Source organism: Heloderma suspectum, chromosome 4 (assembly GCF_057233095.1).
Source record: "Heloderma suspectum isolate Gila_16-S chromosome 4, 16-S_ref, whole genome shotgun sequence".
Classification (NCBI taxonomy): domain Eukaryota; kingdom Metazoa; phylum Chordata; class Lepidosauria; order Squamata; family Helodermatidae; genus Heloderma; species Heloderma suspectum.
The window spans coordinates 226,326,130-226,344,891 of NC_139461.1; the positions used below are offsets into that span (position 1 = coordinate 226,326,130).

Consider the following 18,762-nt stretch of genomic DNA (forward strand, 5'->3'; position numbering starts at 1 on the left):
CAGGATTCCAATATGTAACTGTACAGCAAATCTCACACCAGGATGAAAATGTTGTTCCTTACTTTGTGCAGGTTAATTGAAATGACAAGCAAAATGTTGTTTCGGGCATGGAAATGGCCTTCTTTAACCCCCATGGCAGTTTAGAGTTGCCTGGATAAAATTGTAGTGGATTTTCAATTTCAGCTTCTGCCAGTGGGGGAACAAATGATCCAGACTTTGTTCATGGAAGTTGTCAGGTCTAGAAAAGATTATTAGTAGCAAGGTGCCTACAATTGCATACTCCTGCATTCCTCTATTCTATTCCTCAAGTGGAATAAATGATAGCAATTTGCTTAATTAATGCTCTTAATTTTAGTTGCAAACCTTTGGGCATTTGGTGTCAGTTTTGGTGACAGCAGTAGGTAGGATCACGTGGATAGAGTCCAGGGTTTGGGGGTTATTCTTATTTGGTCTTCCAGAACAGCATTTTTTTCATATTTTATAACAGACAAGGCAGTAACAAAGGTTGGGGTAGAGGAAAAGGATCAGCATTCTACCATCAAACAGTGGTCAAATTCCATCAATTAAAGAAAAATTACTGTTCCTTGGGCACAGGTGTCTATTATTATTGTTGTTGTTGTTGTTGTTATTAACATTTCTATGCCACCCCATAGCCGAAGCTCTCTGGGTGGTTTGCAAAAGCTAAAACATTAAAATACAATATACAGAGTTTAAAAACCACTTACATAAAAGCTTACGGACAGTATATACAAACAACATATAACTTAAAAATCCATAAAAATCCATAAAAGCTGGTCAGATGGCCGTGTACGTGCCCATACATTGTTGACTGGAAGGTATTAGTCAAAGAGTGAAAATGAGAGTACTCAGTCCATTGGTATATCAGTGAAAAGAAATATCGATGCAGTGTTGTCGAATGAATTGTTTGGGCACGAAAAAAACTCTGAGGCTCGCCTGGCGTCTGATCTCAGAAGCTAAGCAGTGTCAGCCCTGGTTAGTACTTGGATGGGAGACCTCCTGGGAATCAGGCTTCCTGCACTGAGCAGGTGCAAATCAGGCTTCCTGCACTGAGCAGGGGGTTGGACTCGATGGTCTTGTAGACCCCTTCCAACCCTAGGATTCTATGATCTCTGATGGCCAAGAGAGACATTCCAGCGTGCTGGGAAGTAGCCTCTTAGTACAGTGCTGGGGAATGTGTGGCCCTCCAAATGTGGTTGGACTGCAACTCCCATCAGCCCCAGCTAGCATAGCCAGTGGAGAGGAATGATGGGGGTTGCAGTCCAATAACATCAAGGTAGGCAATGTACCACTCGCAGGCACCAATGCATCCCTGGATACCTTTTTTGGCACTCACCAAGATGCCCTACCCATCCCACTTCTAAAAATAATGACCTCTTTCTCTTTGTTTACCACCAGCTAGGATTGCTGTGAAATAGGTTTCTGTCGGTGCTGAAAACTGTGTTCAAATAAGTTGTTTAGTGTGTTGGGACTCAAACCTCACCTGTGCCTTGCACTCAGTCTTTGGGGCAAGTTACTTGTCCTTTGCCACATCTGCCATTTTGTCATAGTGCCCAGGTGAGTTTCTCAATTTGTCAAATGTGCCCATGGCCCACAAAGGTTGCCTACCCTTGCCTTAGTATATGCATTAGATTCCAGAGTTGGCTTCTGCAGGTCCAGCATGGATGGAAGGGTTGAGAAATAGTTTGTATCTCTTCAGTCACAAGCAGGTGTGATCTAGGATAATAGATAAACATAGCTAAGAGATATGTTAAAGGGCACCAGTGTCATTTGCACATCAGCACACCTTTGTATGTGGTTTTAATTATTGTAAGCCACCTCAAGCTTGAAAGGTGTGTATAAGTTATGTTAAAAAATTAGATAAATCTGATGTGCAACTAGGCCATAGATTTGCACTAATGTAATCCAGAACATTTTAGAGCCAGCTTTTTGTCTAAGCTAAGGCCTCTTGCCCTAAGAAATGCTTTTATTGAGCTGCAATTTCAAGTTATGCCAACTGTAGTGGAAGACATTGTTTATTATTTGCTAATCTGCCTGCTGTATAGGAAGCCAATTAGAGGTGTACGAAATCCACTTACTGTTCCAGTCCAGGGGGGGCCGCGGGGGGCGGGAGGCGATCTGTCCCTCCCTCCAGAATCCTTCCTGACCGGTTCCACTCCGCGGCAAGTCCGCAGAGCCACCGGCCGGGCCCATCCACAGCCGGACTTCCATCCACTGCCAGTCTCTGCCCCCGTCTGCGGCCACAAATGGTGTCCAGCATAGCAGACGCCACTTGCATCCCTGCTTTAGCCGTCATAGGCTACATAAATCTTTACGTAGCCTATCACGAAAAGAGTAGCGATGCAAATGGCGTAGCGGACGCCATTTGCGTCCCTGCTCTTTGCCGTGATAGGCTACGTAAAGATTTACGTAGCCTATCACGGCTCAAGTAGAGTCGCAAATGGCGTCTGCTATGCTGGACACCATTTGTGGCCGCAGACGGGGGCAGCGGACGGCAGCAGACGGACCGGACCGGCCAGCGGCACGTAGGGTCTGTCCAGGGAGAATTTCGTGGAGTGGCGGAGGGGAGCGCTCCGTTCCGCCACGGACTCCGGGGGGCTGGATTCTAAAGAATCCAGCCTCATTGGAGTCCGTGGCGGAATGCTTCACCATCCCTAAAGCCAATAGAGAGATTTTTGAAGCTCTTGCTAACTTATGGATGTAGGAATGCCCTTGCAGAAATTGTTCATTTTCTTTTGAGTGACACTAATTGCTATGCAGCAATAAAAAATTAGAAAGTGAGAATTAGATAAAATTGCCATTCAAAGCATGGACCAGGCAGGGGAAGGCAGCTGGGACATTGTACAGGGGCAGGTGGGCCAATTTACTGTCTTTTTGGCCCTGCCTGGAACTGTGTTGCTGCCAAAGAGAAGCCACTGACCTGGCTGGAGCTGAAGAGGGGGAAAACTCCCCTGGGCTTACTACTGCTGATTTGAGCAGGCTGGGCCCAAATTCCCTGGGAAGCCTCTTATCTGCCTAACTCTGACATGGGGCAGCAGTGCCCCGGCGGCAGCAATGCTAAAGGGGGCGCTGCTGAAGGCAGGATCACCCCTTTGTGGGGAGACGCTTAGGGGGAGACACAAGGGCCACCCCCCTAATATTGGCTGATTGGTTTTGCAGCTTCTATGTGTGGGGGTTGTTGTTTTTTCACTTAGGATCCTGTTATGTGCCTGGAAGAGAGGATATATGGCCAAGTTGGGGTACTTCAGAGGACCCCCATTAGTGTGGTTACGAGTCAAGGGAGATATGGCGTTGGGAGGAGGGCTACCCAGTTTAGGGGTACATGGCCCAGACAGTTAATGGCTGTGCCATCTTCTGGCCCTCCCCCCCAGCTGCAGGCAGGATGGTTGCCCTATCAGCCTGCCCTTGGGTCTCGGATGCTGCTTTTAAATGCCAGATCAGTTCAAAATAAGACCTTGCTCATCCATGATTTCATAGTGGATGAGGCAGCTGATCTGGCATGCATAACCAAGACCTGGGTGGGTGAGCAGGGAGGAGTTAGTCTCTCCCAGCTCTGCCCACCGGGGTACTTGGTTCAGCATCAGGAGGACCTGAGGGGAGGGGGGGTTGCTGTGGTCTATAGGAGTTTCATCTCCCTCTGCAGGCTCCCTGTCCATGTGACTACCGGTCTGGAGTGTTTGCACCTTGTGTTGGGCCAGCGGGGCAGATTGGAGATTCTGTTGATGTACTGCCCACCCCGCTGCTCAACAGACTCCCTATCTGAGTTGACAGAGGTGGTCTTGGGTGCGCTGTTGCAGGGGGGTGTCAACATTCATGCTGAAGGCACCTTGTCTGATGTGTCTCAGGATTTCTGTAAAAAAGGCAAACTCCATGTTAGGCATAATTAGAAAAGGAGTTGAAAATAAAACTGCTTATATCATACTGCCCCTATACAAATCAATGGTGTGACCATGCTTGGAATACTGTGTACCGTTCTGGTCACCACACCTAAAAAAAAATACTGTAGAACTGGAAAAAGTGCAGAAAGGGGCAACTAAAATGATCAAGGGCCTGGAGCATCTCCCCTATGAGAGAAGGTTACAACAGCTGGGATTGTTTAGCATGGGAAAAAGGAGGGTAAGGGGAGAGAGACATGATAGAGGTGTACAAAATTATGCACGGTGTGGAGAATATGGATAGGGACACATTTTTCTCCATCTCTCAAAATACTTGTCAAGGGCTCCTTGGAGGTCTCTCTCAGTCTAATCCAGGAGCCAAGTCCAGACACAGACAAATGGATTCTTTTCAAAGCTTTATTCTTCTTTTACAACTTAACCACTCTACTGTTAGCAACTAGATATGAGCAGCAGAGTACCTATGCCCTACGTTGGAACAGTTGGTCCCCGTTTGAATGGGAATTACTGGCAGACCCCTGAACTTAAGGACTAGGGAGAGTCCCTCCCCTTTTCCCTTGGATCCTCTGGGCGCAGCCGTTGTTTGCGCGCCAACCGTGCACTACGCCTCCTTTCTGCGCCCTCCATTTGGCGCCGCTCTCTGCGTTGGCGTCGCGCGTCCATCAAGTCTGCTTCCCACACTCTGTCACTCCCAGGACTGCTATCTAAGCTAGGAATGCTGGTGGAAGGAATGTCCGTCAGCTGTTGGCCCTGGGAAAGAGGAGCACGCTCCTCTCCCAGGAGCGACTCCTCTTCCTCAGAATCAGAACTGCTCTGGGATTCTAGGGGCTCAGTGTCCACCCTGACAATACTACAACCTGGGGACAGCCTATGAAGCTGATTGGTGGGAGATTCAGGACAGATAAAAGGGAGTACTTCTTTACACAGCACAGAGTTAAACAATGGAATTCGCTACGACAGGATGTAGTGATGGCCACCAATTTGGATGGCTTTAAAAGGGGGTTAGCATGGAGGAAAAGGCTATCAATGGCTACTAGTCTTGATAGCTATGTGCTATGTCCAGTACTAGAGGCGGTGAGCCTAGTACACCAGTTGCTGAGGAACATGGGTGGGAGGGTGCTGCTGCGCTCATGCCCTGCTTGTGGGTTCCTGGTCGACAGCTGGTTGGCCACTGTGTGAACATAATGCTGGACTAGATGGACCCTTGGTCTGATCCAGCATGGCTCTTCTTATGTGCTTATGTGGTGCTTGGGGAATATTGCTTGGCCCCATGGATTCTCCAGTATGGGATTCCAGAGGGGTCATTTTTGTCCCCCATGCTATTTAACATCTACATGAAACCGTTGAGTGCTGTCATCCAGAGTTTTGGAGTGTGTTGTCATCAGTATGCTGATGACACACAGCTCTATTTCTCCTATTCGTCTTCTTCAGGTGAGGCTGTGGATGTGCTAAATCGTTGCCTGGCTGCAACAATGGACTGGATGAGAGCTAATAAGCTGAAACTCAATCCATACAAGACTGAGATGCTGTGGGCGGGTGGTTCTTCTGACCAGATGGAGGGTGCTCAACCTATTCTGGATGGGGTTGCACTCCCCCTGAAGGAGCAGTAGCTTGGAAGTTCTCCTTGAGCCATCTTTGTCACTCAAGGCGCTGGTGGCCTCAGTGGCACGGAGTGCCTTCTACCTACTTCAGTTGGTGGCCCAGCTGTGCCCCTATCTGGACAGGGATAACCTGGCTTCAGTTGTCTACGCTCTGGTAATCTCCAAGTTAGATTACTGCAATGCACTCTATGTGGACCTGCCTTTGAAGAGAGTTCAGAAGCTGCAGCTCATACAAAATGCGGCATCCAGATTGATAATGGGGACCAGAAGGTCCGAACATAAAAGACTGACACCGGCCCACTTTCACTGGCTGTCTGTATATTTCTGAGCCCAATTCAAGGTGCTGGTTTTAACCTATAGAGTCTTACACAGCTTGGGACCACAATACCTGACCGAGCGCCTCTCCCAGCACAAACCTACCCGTACACTACGCTCACTATCTAAGGTCCTCCTCAGCTGCCTACTCGGAGGGAAGCTCGGAAGACAGAAACAAGGGAGAGGGCCTTCTCAGTGATGGCCCCCCAATTATGGAATGATCTCCCTGATGAGGCCTGCCTGGCGCCAGCATTGTTATCTTTTCAGCACCAGGTTAAGACCTTTCTCTTCTCCCAGACATTTGGCAGCATACGATAAGTTGTAATCAGTCCTAGATGGTCTAATAGTTATGGTTGTTTGCTTGAGATTGCTTGTTTGAAGTTGTTTTAGATATATGTTCTCTTGTGTATATTGTCTGTTTGTGTTTTTTTTTTATGTAAATGGCTTTTAATCTCAGTATACTGTATTTTTAATGTTTTTAATCTTTGTAAACTGCCCAGAGAGCTTTGGCTATTGGGCAGTATAGAAATGTAATAAATAATAATAATAAACTATCTTGGAGATTCAGAATGTTAAGTTAAAGCTGAGTTTGCTCATGGTAATTCAAAATTCCTCTGTATTATTTCATAATGTTGAAATGTTTGTACTTCTGTATATTCTTTTTCTTTGATGCATTTGTCATGGCCTTTGGCCAGTACATTAAACTTTGAACTTGTAAAAAAAATAAATGCAATTGCAGCCTAGGAGGCAGTGAGAAGAGAAGGAAAATACCTTCTAGTAGATGGAAAATGCCCCCTAGTCCTGATGCCTTCTAGCAGAAGCATCACACCTCTTCTGGTCTTTCTTTCTTTCTTTCTTTCTTTCTTTCTTTCTTTCTTTCTTTCTTTCTTTTTTATTTATTTTAAATAGCTATGCCCTGCTTTTCCTCATATGGCAGCTGGGAAGAATGGGTGTTGTAGTCCAGCACACCTGGAGGGCAGCGGGTTGTACTGACGAGTTGGTTCTTTGGGGCCTTGAGTGCAGGCTTGAGAATAGAGCGATCAGTGCATGTTTTTAGCTACCCTTCTCATTATTTAAAACTTCTATCATGCTCTTTGGCTTGTGGACTAAAAACAAACAGTAAAAAAAAGTGATAACATTAATGTGCACAAGAAGCCAAGGAGAGGCGAGTTAAGCCAAAGTTCTATTAATAGTTCCTCTAAGAAAATTCTAATTGCTGCTCTTAGTAAAAGAGACAGAAAGACAGAAAGAGATTTGCTGATTGTTTCTCTGTAGGTCCAATTGTACTGAAGAATTATCTTGCGTGATCCCTTGGAATCATTGAATACATTTGCTACTTTGACTTTTAAAAACCCACCACCACCACAACTTGGAAGTCTTACAGCTGAACATTTGTCTAGTCTAAATAATCCTAATCTCTCTCCTAGGCGTAAATGAATGTGCACTCAACAATGGTGGTTGCTCCCACATCTGCAGAGACTTGAAGATTGGCTATGCCTGTGAATGTCCTCCTGGATACAAACTTCTGGACAAGAAAACATGTGGAGGTAATTTGCATGGAAACAGCAGCCCTTTGTGTTTAATTGCAGAGGCACATAATTATAGCTGCTCCAGACTCACTCCATGTCATGATGGCTTGATTTCAAATTATTGATGTCTTTGAAACTCTCCTTCCAGACATAGATGAATGTGAGAATCCCGACGCTTGTAGCCAGATCTGCATTAACTATAAGGGGGACTATAAGTGTGAATGCTACGAGGGTTACGAGATGGACACCCTGTCCAAAAATTGCAAAGCTGTAGGTAAGAAAATGCTCAAATCTGTTTTGCATGATCTTTACAAAGCATAGGCCTTAGAAAGCCAAGGCAGGCTTGAGGACTGGGAGATTCCAGTGAAAGAGAGACAAAAGAAAAATCAGAAGCCAAAAAGCCATTCATTTCCACCTGGAGGGAACAGCAGCAGTGACAGCATGTGCAGGCAACACTTCTCTAATTATACATCAGATAATATTTTCATAGTATGTGTTGTTATTATTACATTTATCCATCAGCTGTTTGAAGGTGAGCTCAGGAAGGAAGTCTTTCGATAGGTATTTGTAAAAGCAGTCCAGTTGAATGTAGAGATGGAGATCTAGTAACCATATTAAAATAATAAAGTCAGATCTTCTAGTTGGTTTAGTCCTCCTCATCCCCCTTTCAAAGATGTAGGAGTGTGCTTGTTCTGGAGCAGGGGTGGGGAACATCAGGCCTCTGGGACAAATCTGCCCCTCCTGGGGTCCCACTCCGGCTCTCCACAGTTTCCCAGGTGGCCAAGCCGTGAATTTTAATACATGGTTTTAACTGCAGGGGAGATTAATGTGGTGTTCTGAATGTTACGTCCCCCCTGCCAGCCCTCTGCGTATGCAGATGTGAGAGTGACTCCTCCATCCACCAAGTTAGAAAGACATAATGTGTAAATTGTCACTCAGTTATAGCAAATGTGACTTGGAAGTGTTGGTAACGTCAGCAGCCACTGCAGATCCTTCCTGTTTTTATAGCTAGCTTCAGAGAATCTCAGAGCTGCTGTTTTCCTCCCTGTTCAGACTTGCCCTCATGGTAAAGCAACGGAAATGAAATCTAACTCTAGACCCAAGAGCTGTACTATTCCATAAGCTGCTTAAAAATAAAAGTGACTTGCAGGGTTCTGTTCTATGGCAGGGAAGAGCCCATACCTTGTCTTCACGAACCGTCATGAAGTGCGGAAGATTGACTTGGTGAAACGGGACTACTCTCGCATCATCCCCATGCTGAAGAACGTGGTCGCTTTGGATGTGGAGGTGGCAACAAATAGGATATACTGGTGTGATTTATTCTACAGGAAGATATACAGGTACGGGACTGTCACTTGGCTTTGACATCATTTTATGGCAACTTAATTGCAGGTCCGTCAAAATCCAGTGGCACCAGAAATGCACTTGTTGAAAATGTGCATCTTTGGGGCACGGTGCTTTAATGCATGAGCCGAGACTGTATCTAATTACACAGTGAAACAGCATTTACTTTATGCAGCAAAGCTGACCATGTCTCTTCTGTGCTTAGATCAGAATTTATATTGCTCCCTGCTGCATCACCAGCGGTTCCTCATGCTGTCTTTTTGCTAACAGTCGAGGCAGGTTTACTGTGAGCTACGGAATAGGAAGTGTAATTTCAGAGATCAGTAAGTCAGTGTCAGAGAAAAGGAAGTATTTTGTAAGCAATGGCCAGTTAATTACACTCAAGCAGCTAGCTAGGCATGGAATGAGACTTATGAATTCTACAAAAAAGATAGAGCAAGCAGAAAGATGGAGGACAGGTGACTTTATAAGCTGTAAGCTTTGCAATATGTATAGTAAAGGACAAATATAGGAACTGACCATGAATATCTGAGAATAATTCAACATGGCACTTCTCCTAGAGTTCACTGGCAGCAAATATATTTCAGGCTTAAGATCTGAGCTGCTGTTATTGTCGAGAAGTTATTTCTCCTCCTCAGAGAAGGAAGGAGTGTGTTTGCAGAAACCAGCAGAAAGGTGTTGCTAGTCCTTTTTTTTTGCTTTTGCTTTTTGTTTACAAAAACCCAACTTGCAGGAGGGAAAGCACTTTTCCTTTCCTTCCTGGTTCCCCTGGGAGGAAAGGAGAGATTGTTTCCCACCAGAAGGGCTTTTGGTGGAAGCATGGGTATTCGCCACATAGGGGAGAGGCACTTGCCTATAGCAAGGAGGCATGTAGGTTTGTTAAACCCTGGCCCTAATGCAATGCTTCTAGGGTTTGTTAAAATGATTTCCAGAACAGGAAATTCTGGTGTAAACTCTGACCACAAACCAAGATGTCAGGAATGAATCTGAGCGTGTGGAGATAGCTAGCGGCTCAGATTCAGACTGGGAACAGCCAGAACAGGAGGAAGCTCCCTCCCTAGTGAGCTCAGATATGGCAAGGCCTTCTTCTCAAGTCCTTGGCACACAGATAGCACGGCCTGAAGGGCTCCTCCATTCCTCTTCCATGAGAACCGAGGTCTCAGGGGAGGAGGAGAGTGAGGGGCATGACTTGAGGGATGCTAGGGTCCGTAGCAGAGCGAAGCAGAAAGAGTTAGAGGCGGAGCTCAGACACTCCTCCAGGTTGGCTATGCATGATAGCCTACGTAGGAGGGAGCCACTGTAAGGGAGGGGCATCCACCCTAAGCTAGTCTGGCCGGGAAGCTCTTCAAAATGCCACCAACTTCTCCAGCTTCCACTTTGGCTCCTCTATTGGTATTCGTAATTGTGTGGAGTAGCTGTTTCCTTTGTAGCCTGAGAGTTTCCTAGAATTTGCATTTGTAAAGAACCTGTCATTAACTAATAAAGAAGTGAGCATGAAGCCTGGTATCTTGGCTTGTGTTGATTGTGAAGTCCACAGTTTGATCTGCAGCTTGAATCTGGTTTGCAAGTTGGAGCTTAAAGCACAATTTCACTGTTAAAACATAACACGAAATGGTGGTTTAACAAATCCCAGAAGTACTGCATTAAGTACTTCTTAAGTACTGCACACAAGAGAAGGGACCACACAGGCAAAACACTTGTTCTTGTTTCAGTAAATCATGGTATAAGGAACTATGATCATTGCATCTGGACTGGGATATTCTCTACTGTACCAGTCCTCAGAAAGAAAGCCTTGACGTCTGGTAGAAAGAGAAGAGCTCCACCTACTGCATTCTGTGGCCTGCCAAAGGGTATAATCAACAGGATCCATGTAAGGACTGGGTCAAATCCAGATAGCAAGGAGATAAAGCTTGCATTCTCTTTCCTAGCCACCACATAGAAAAATAATTTTTTGGATGCATCCTAAGCACACTTACCAGGGAGTAAGCTCCACTGAACTTAGTGGGACTTGCTTCTGAATAAACATAAGCCAAAACTGTTTTCTGCTGATTCCTGTTGAGGTAGCCAGCTTGAGGGTTCTGCTGGTGAACAGATGAGTGGAAAGGATACCCTCCAACCCAACAGAAAGATGAGATGAGCCAAGCCTGATACAACTACTACATTAGTCAGCACCCAAACTTGGCATTCAAATGGTGTACTCTTCCTCTAGTAATCAAACTGAGCTGTTTGGACAGGGCAAAACATGATGAAGAAATGCGTAATATGAATGTAGTTTACTAAGAATTAAACAATCAACTGTGTCCAGCACTTAATCCCCCAGCCACTCTGCTTGAGTAGTGTTTGGTCAGTATCCAATGGTACTCCTACACAGAGTAGACCCATTGAAGTGAATGGGCCTAATCTAAGTAGGACTACCATTGGATACTGCTGTTCTAAGCTTTTGACTGTAAGGAGGAATAGTAGAGAAAGATTGCTTTATTTGCAAAATCTCTCTCTCTCTCTCTCTCTCTCTCTCTCCCAACTTCCCTGCCATAATAGCTGTTTATCAGGAATGGGAGAGCTGACCCATAGAAACAATTTTTTACATTCAGAGCTTATTCACAGAACATGACAACCCTGAGGATGGGTTGTCATTGAATCATGGGTTGCTTTTAAATCATGGGTTCTTGTGTTTTGTGAACCCAGTCACGCTAACGAAACATGGCTTGTTAACCACAAACAATAGGGCTGTGCACAGCCTCGTTACGAAGCCCAAATAATGAGGTGAACCGGGCTGTTTCAGAGCAAAAGCCTCGAGATACTAGGCGGTTCAGAGCAGTACCGAGGTGCCCCAGGGGGAAGCGCCCCCATGAAGCACCTCCTCTGCCTCGTATATTCGGAGCTCTACTGAATGCCTCAGCAGTCCAGACAGGCTGTCTCCAAAATGTATCTACTTCTCAACGCTCATGTGGGCAGGAGCAGGAGGAGGAGGGAGGCGAGTGGAGGCGGGAAGGCGAGCACAGGAGGATGGGGGAGTGTGCTTTGGCGAATAGGAACCCTCAGCCAGAACTGACGCTGGCAGTCTCCAGAGAGAGCGGTGGAGGAAGAGGGTATATATACTTCCGCGAAAGGCTGCATTCGGTCATTGCGCTGTGTCTTTGGGAGAGAGGGCTGGTGTGGGTAGATGATTGTTTGTGCGTGTGTGTGTGCATGCATTCCTAAGAGTTGTTCCTTCAATTTATTCAATTTTGATCGCCATTAGGCTTTCCTCAGAATTTAAATTTAAAGGGAACAGCTTGGTCGCATTCCCTTCCCTTGCTCGTCTGTCCCCATTGGAACGGTGTCCTTTGCAGCACCTCGTCAAGCTGCTTTCTCCTATATTTTTGTACCTCCAACTCATTTGTTATTTGTATTTGATTAGATTCATCTCTCCTTTCTATATTCTTTCAAACTAACAGCTGTTCCTTGCAAGTTGCTGCTATGCTCCCCCTCCCCCGCCATTCCTGTTTGTTTATCTCGATTTTGGACTCTGGAAAAGGCCGCATTCGTTGTGTAATGTCGACCCTTACTTCTGCTTTCTCCATTCTATTTTCTTGTCATTTTTGTCAGTCAACTCTGTCTCTTTTAGATTTTTACAAACCCAGTCTTATTTCGATTTTTAAAAACAAACATTGACTTCTGGGCTTGTCCCCCCCCTCCTTTAAGTCATATTCAAGCATTTAGTTCTTTCTTTCTTTCTTTCTTTCTTTCTTTCTTTCTTTCTTTCTAAATTCTTAAAGAAAGGCATATTATAGCAGCCTCTGTGTGTAGTGTTCATCTCCCCCCTGCCCCACCCCCCGTGCTGAAGTGAATCGTCTGTGTCTTCTCTGTGTTGATCTTCATAAAACAGAAATTAAAGAAGAGGTTTAAAAAAAAAAAAAAGTTTGATTTGGCTGTTATCTAATCACCTGCGCTATCACCTGTATTTCTTGAAGTTATCCTGCCTTCTATAAAAGAACTTGAAATATAAAACAATAAATTAAAGACACCCATCACTTGCTTAAGTAGTTCTGCTTCTCTTTAGCGCTTGTGTGTCTGTGTCCGTGTGTGCTAGGTTGTAGTTCCACCAACACTATGCATCCAAATTTTAAGGCAGTGTTGAAAAAGCACAAGACACATAGTATTTATATTAATTACCTTCCTATTCCAATAACAGTCCACTGTGTGGCAAAGCGATTCAGCGCAATATGAGGCATCTTCGGGGTGTTGGCAGGGGCAGAGGTGGGGAGAAGTTACAGCTCTTTGCTTTGGGAGTCTTCCTGGAAAAAAATCAAATTTCACCTGCACCTTGCACACAAGCCAATGGGCCAAAGTGCCTGGGCTTTGGGGGGCGGGGGTGCAGTGCCCTGGAGCGGGGATGGAAGAGGCCAAGGTATCACACGTGTGTGTGGAATCAGGGAGAAGTTACAGCTCTTTTCTTGGAGAGTTTCTTTGGAAAACCTCAGATTTAACTCCGCCTAGCAAAAATACCACTAGGCCAAAGTGTGTGAAATTTTGCAGGTGGCCTCCTCTCCAGGGGGGTGGAGAGGTCCCCAATTTTCATGCCTGTATCCTAAAAACTGGAGATGTTACGGCCATTTGTATTTTCCCATGTAAGTCAAAGGGGAAAATGCCAAAAACAGGCGATCTGGATATCTGAATCTTGCTTCAGATTTGGATCTGAGGGGGTCCAAATCGGTCCGAGGCAAATTGCAGTCGCTTCAGATGATCCAACATGGCATCTGAAGCAGATCAGGGGGTCCGAGCACAGCCCTACAAAACAACCCAAAGTTCACAACCCGACAACACTAACAGTCTTCATGGCTTGATTGTGGTTAATAAACCATAGTTTGTTAGTGTGGCTGTATTCACACAACACAATGAGCCACAATTCAACGACAACCCATGCTCAACCTATACTCTGGGTTGTCGTGTCGTGCAGACCCAGACTCAGAGGTGCTGTGCTCCCCATCCAGAAAATGTAAGTAAAGCAGATTTGTATAGTGGGCTTATGGCACGACGTAAGCCCTGCTTCGCTCTACAGGGGAGAGTAGGGGTGTACATGCTGGCCCACCCCCCTGCTGGCCCTGCCATCAGCTATCGGTGTGTTGGGGGAACTTCTGAAGCAGGGAACCTGCACTATACACATAGGTTCCCCGGGCAATTTCTAACCCTGATCATTCAGGGTTTGAAATCACCTTCACACATGAGGAAGCTCCCCATTGCAGGAGTTCCCCCAGCATCTGGATAGCAGGGGGTGAAGCCAGCAGAGACACAACAGCAGGGGTGGGGCACTTTCCCCACACACGATTATTACTTGCATGAGGGGCAACAAGTTAACAGGGCTACTGTTCCTGCAAAATGTGACTTTGCTTGTTGCAGAATTTAGAATTGGAATGTATGTGGTTGCAGAAGTATTCTGTCATGATAACCGATGCAGCAGTTCCATACCTTGTTTACAAACTATTTTATTTCCTTTTCCCTTGTATAAAGGGTGCCTTTCCTCCACTGCGCTTGCCACTTTGCCTCTAGCCTAAATACAGTTTAATTTGGCTCTCCCCTCTGCAGTGCCTACATAGACAAAGCCAGTGACACAGCTGAGCAGTTGGTTCTAATAGATAGCCAGTTGAACTCGCCTGAAGGCCTGGCAATGGATTGGGTTCACAAGAATATCTACTGGACAGATTCAGGAAACAAGACCATTTCGGTAGCCACAGCTGATGGGAGTAAGAGAAGGACGCTTTTCAGTACTAACTTAAGTGAGCCCAGAGCCATTGCAGTGGATCCAACACGGGGGTAGGTTTCAAAGAGCAAACACTCTGCCATATTTTGCTGAACATATTTCTTGCTCTGCCTCCATCCATCTAGTTCTCAGATTGTAGGATACAATGCAATCAGAGTTTATTGTATAAGCTATTTGGTTAAGAAAATCAGTACCCTACAACATACAAAACCTCTGATTGCTGGACTGACTTTTAAAAAAATGTATAATGCTGGTAAGATGCAAGACTGATTCATATATTGTTACATTATTAACCAAGGGATTGGAGTTCATGGTTTGTGAGGATCCTCCATACTCAGGGCGGGGAACAGGATCAGATGTCCTTTTGTATTTCCCCCATCTCTACAGTTCTTTGCTTTTGAGGACTCAAATTGCAGTTTCATTCTGTTCAATGAATTCACAAACTTCAGCTCCCACCCTGCTAAAATTATATGAAGAATGCTTTTTATGTGCATTTGTTCCTAGATGCATTCATACCAAATCAGTCATGGGGACATCACACAGCTGCAGCATTAAATGTTGGGCAGCCATTGGTTGATTTCCTGCTTCATGATTAACCAAGGCCCTGGAGTTCATGAGAACCACCTCATTGATGTAGGAGTGTCTTCGAATGAATGAATGAATGAATGAATGAATGAATGGTCTTTAAAGGACCCAGTCATCTAGTTGTCACTGAAATGGTTTCAGCTTGTTCAAAGAAGCAGCAAACTACAGCAACTCACAATTGGCATTGCACCTTTACATTTAAAGATGGCTCACTGCAAAGGACATATAAGCTTTGATATGGCATGGGGCCTTGTGCCATCTGATTTCTGCTGTTCTCTCTTATAGATTCATGTATTGGTCTGACTGGGGGGACAGAGCAAAAATTGAGAAATCTGGCTTGAACGGTGTGGATCGGCAAGTGCTTGTGACAGACAACATTGAATGGCCTAATGGTATCACACTGGGTAAGGTGCAAAACTGGGACATGTGTTGCTTCCGGACAGGGGGTGGGCTCCTAGCATTAGCAACCAGAAGGCATTATGCAGTTGTTCCATCTCTTTTACCTTAATGGATTTTCTGCATTAAGGAAAAAGACAGAAGATGGGATGGGAAATCACAGGAGGGCTATGAGTGGAAGACATCGTCTGAACCCTCTGTAAACTTCTGTGAATGTGGCAGGATGATGGCATCATAAAAGACTCATCTGGAAGCACCCCAGGTCATTGTTAATTGCAAACGTTCCTGGGACAAGAAACCAAGGAAGTTGCATTTTACCAAATCAGATCATTGGTTCATCTAGCTCAATACTGTCTACTGATGGCAGTTCTTCAGGGCTTCAGAGAGGAGTCTTTCCCAGCCCTAGACGAAGATGCCAGGGATTGAATGTGGGGCCTCTTGCCTGCCAAGTATGTGTTCTATCACCGAGCAACAATCCCTCCCATGAACTCTAGCATCTTTAGATTTTAGAGCTAACTAAGCAAGGGGGGGAAATAATTATACAGGTCTCAGATGTATAATTTCACCACTCATATATATGGCCAGTCAATTCAATTTAATACAGATTTTTGTTGATATGGCTTATCCGTAGTTTCTCCTGCTGATTTAGCAGTTTGTGCTCCATGCAAAGCCTTCTTCAAAATCTTTCCATAAAGCCAAACTAGACAGTACATGTGGGATGGGTGAACAATCTCCCAACTGCCTCTCTTTTTTAACACTGAAAAGCAGCATCAAATACTGCCCTTGGGAACAGAAAGGAACGAGCTGAATAACCATTTTCCCTTTCTGCCATTTTAATGCTCTCAATCAGCCCTCAGCTGTTTCCCCAACCACAAGGGAAATTATACAGGGGCCACATTTCCCCCACCCCAATGCAGGGAGAAAGGCAGCTTGGGAAAGGGTGATTTTGAGCAAACAAGTGGAGGGAGGGGGAAAGGTAATGTAGCTCCTCCCCCTTTCTCTGCTGGAATGGGCAGCATCCCAGAGCTGCTTTTCAGTTTAAAAAAAGAAAGGCAGGAAACTGTTCACACCTCTCCCAAGTATCGTCTACTTTGGCCTTTACCTGAATTTCATAGGAGATGCTTGTGGAGCACAATCCGCAAGTAAGATGGTAAGGCACTTACCACACACATTTTGACCTCTCAGATTAACCATATAGGGCAGCAATTGGCGCCATAGACTACAAGCTAGATGTGTTAAAAAGGCCAACTGTTTATATTATTATACATGACAGATAAAGAGAGCTCAGGCAATAGGACTTATAAACATGGCCTCCTGCATATTCTCTGTGTGTACCTTCTTGGGACCTGCCCCATGATCCTGGCTTGGTGCTGAAGTACTAAGCTCACAAGTGCAGAGAGAAGTCTGCACTGGGGAGGGGGACATGGCACAAGAAAGCCTTGCTCCATCATTGTTTCTGTAGTAGTTTAGATTATGCAGGCCGGGGAGGCCTGCTTTATCCCTGTAAGCAGCCCACGTGTGCATGGGTCCAAACACCAATACCCTGTGGCATGAGGGAGTCAGGACACTGAGATCACATACTGTATGAATAACAACAACAAAATAACCCACTTGACACACTTGTACTGTCCTCATGAGTTGTTTACCATTTCCCAAGATGGTGAAGCTGCAAGACAACCACAACAATAAGTAAGAGTGATCAAAATGCAAATGCACCCAGATATAATTCTGCCTTGATGTGTTTGCTCTTCAGATTTGTTGAATCAGCGTCTCTACTGGGTGGATTCCAAGTTGCACTTGCTTTCAAGTGTCGATTTCAATGGCAGCAACAGGAAAGTTCTCATCTCTTCCGTGGATGACCTGAGCCATCCATTTGGATTAGCAGTGTTTGAGGTATGAGACCAGGAGTTGGGACCAAGCCTAGCCTGAGAGTGAACTAAATCAAGGTAGTAATGAAAGGCATGCCTGGGACTAAACCAAGGGCTACCAGTATTGGAGGATTTGGACCGGGTGGCCAGACAATGGTTGAGCAGGAGATGGGGCCTGTCTAGGTGCAAGCCATACATCATATTCAAGATGCGTGAGGGTGGGGTGGGGGATGGTTGGCCATGTTCAAGATATGTACAAAGAGCAGGTCCACAATAAGGAATGACTCCATATCAGAACTAGAGAAGGAAGGAAGGAGACCTCAGAATATTTTTGCAACAGTGTGAAGAGACTATGACTGAAATTGGTTGTTCAAATGTGCCCTTGCAGAAGAACTCAGTTCAGAATGCTTTAGACTCAATTTTTTTTTTCTCTTGTGCACCTGGAGGTTTCTTTTTCCCACTTTTTCTTTTTTATATCAGAAATGGGCCTAGCCAAAACCTGTGTTTGATACTTTTTCTCACTCTGGTAGGAAGGGAGATGCTGAACAATATACACAAATTGATATATTTGGGTGTTAAGGTCTAATAAGGATCAGAATTAAGTAAATTAAGAATGTGGCTTCCTTAGATTATATAAAATATTCTGACTGCAACATCTGGAGCTATTGCTTCCTTTTCCAAAATGTAGAGTTTCAATGGTCAGACTGCTTGGGTCTCTGAACCAGACCTAAACGTTTCTCATCAAATATATATACAGCCAGAGAAGCCAAGGAATTTATTAGCAAAATATCATCAGTCATCCATTACAAAATGAGATAACCCCTAAATCCTTACTCCATTTTTCACTTCCCTGTTCAGTATTATTAAAGAAGTACCATGTGATTTTACCATGTCTCTTGTTCCTTCACTTTCTACAGTTAAATCCCACCAATGTTTTGCCCTGTTACCTCTTTTCCTAATTGGTAGGAGTTGGGCACTGGGAGGGTGGGGGGAGGTGTTACAAAGGAGTTGCAAAGGAAGATCATTTTCCTGTTCCTTCAATCTCATTTTTCTACAGTTTTTCCTGAACTACAGAGTTCTCCTCTAAGAAATTGTCAGGGGCTTGCTCTACATGGAAACTGACTTAATACAGGTCACACTTTTTGAAGAGGAAGGAAGATTAGGCTGGAATGCCATTTTTGCTGGGATGCCAGGGATCATTCTGCCTTATAATAAATCCCCTCAGATCCTATTCATAAACCATCATGACCACAAAAGCCAGAGAAACTCAGCTGAGAGCACAAGCTGGCTTTTTGATAAATAGTCCGGCCATGTCTGCCTCGCTGTTAGGGCTGCCTCAGAGGCAGAAGTTCTTTTCCCTGACAGCCTGTTTATACAGACATCACAGCCTTTGCTTTTTTAATAGGATAAATATGGGAGAAGGGATTGGTTTCTGAAGGATAAACTCCAAGTGAACTGCCTTTACCTTTCATC

The 18,762-nt window shown here is 45.0% G+C and overlaps 1 protein-coding gene across 4 annotated transcripts in view; it reads left to right on the forward strand.

Moving 5' to 3' along the window:
- The window catches only part of LRP8 (LDL receptor related protein 8), a 309,826-nt gene that overhangs the window by 275,100 nt on the left and 15,964 nt on the right, over nucleotides 1–18,762 (forward strand). For all 4 annotated transcript variants that reach the window (XM_084852479.1, XM_084852478.1, XM_084852480.1 and 1 more), the window contains 6 exons: nucleotides 7,255–7,374; nucleotides 7,505–7,630; nucleotides 8,525–8,696; nucleotides 14,266–14,493; nucleotides 15,311–15,429; nucleotides 17,175–17,314. In XM_084852479.1, the coding sequence (XP_084708605.1) occupies nucleotides 7,255–7,374; nucleotides 7,505–7,630; nucleotides 8,525–8,696; nucleotides 14,266–14,493; nucleotides 15,311–15,429; nucleotides 17,175–17,314 (905 nt within the window). The remainder of the gene's footprint in view (nucleotides 1–7,254; nucleotides 7,375–7,504; nucleotides 7,631–8,524; nucleotides 8,697–14,265; nucleotides 14,494–15,310; nucleotides 15,430–17,174; nucleotides 17,315–18,762) is intronic.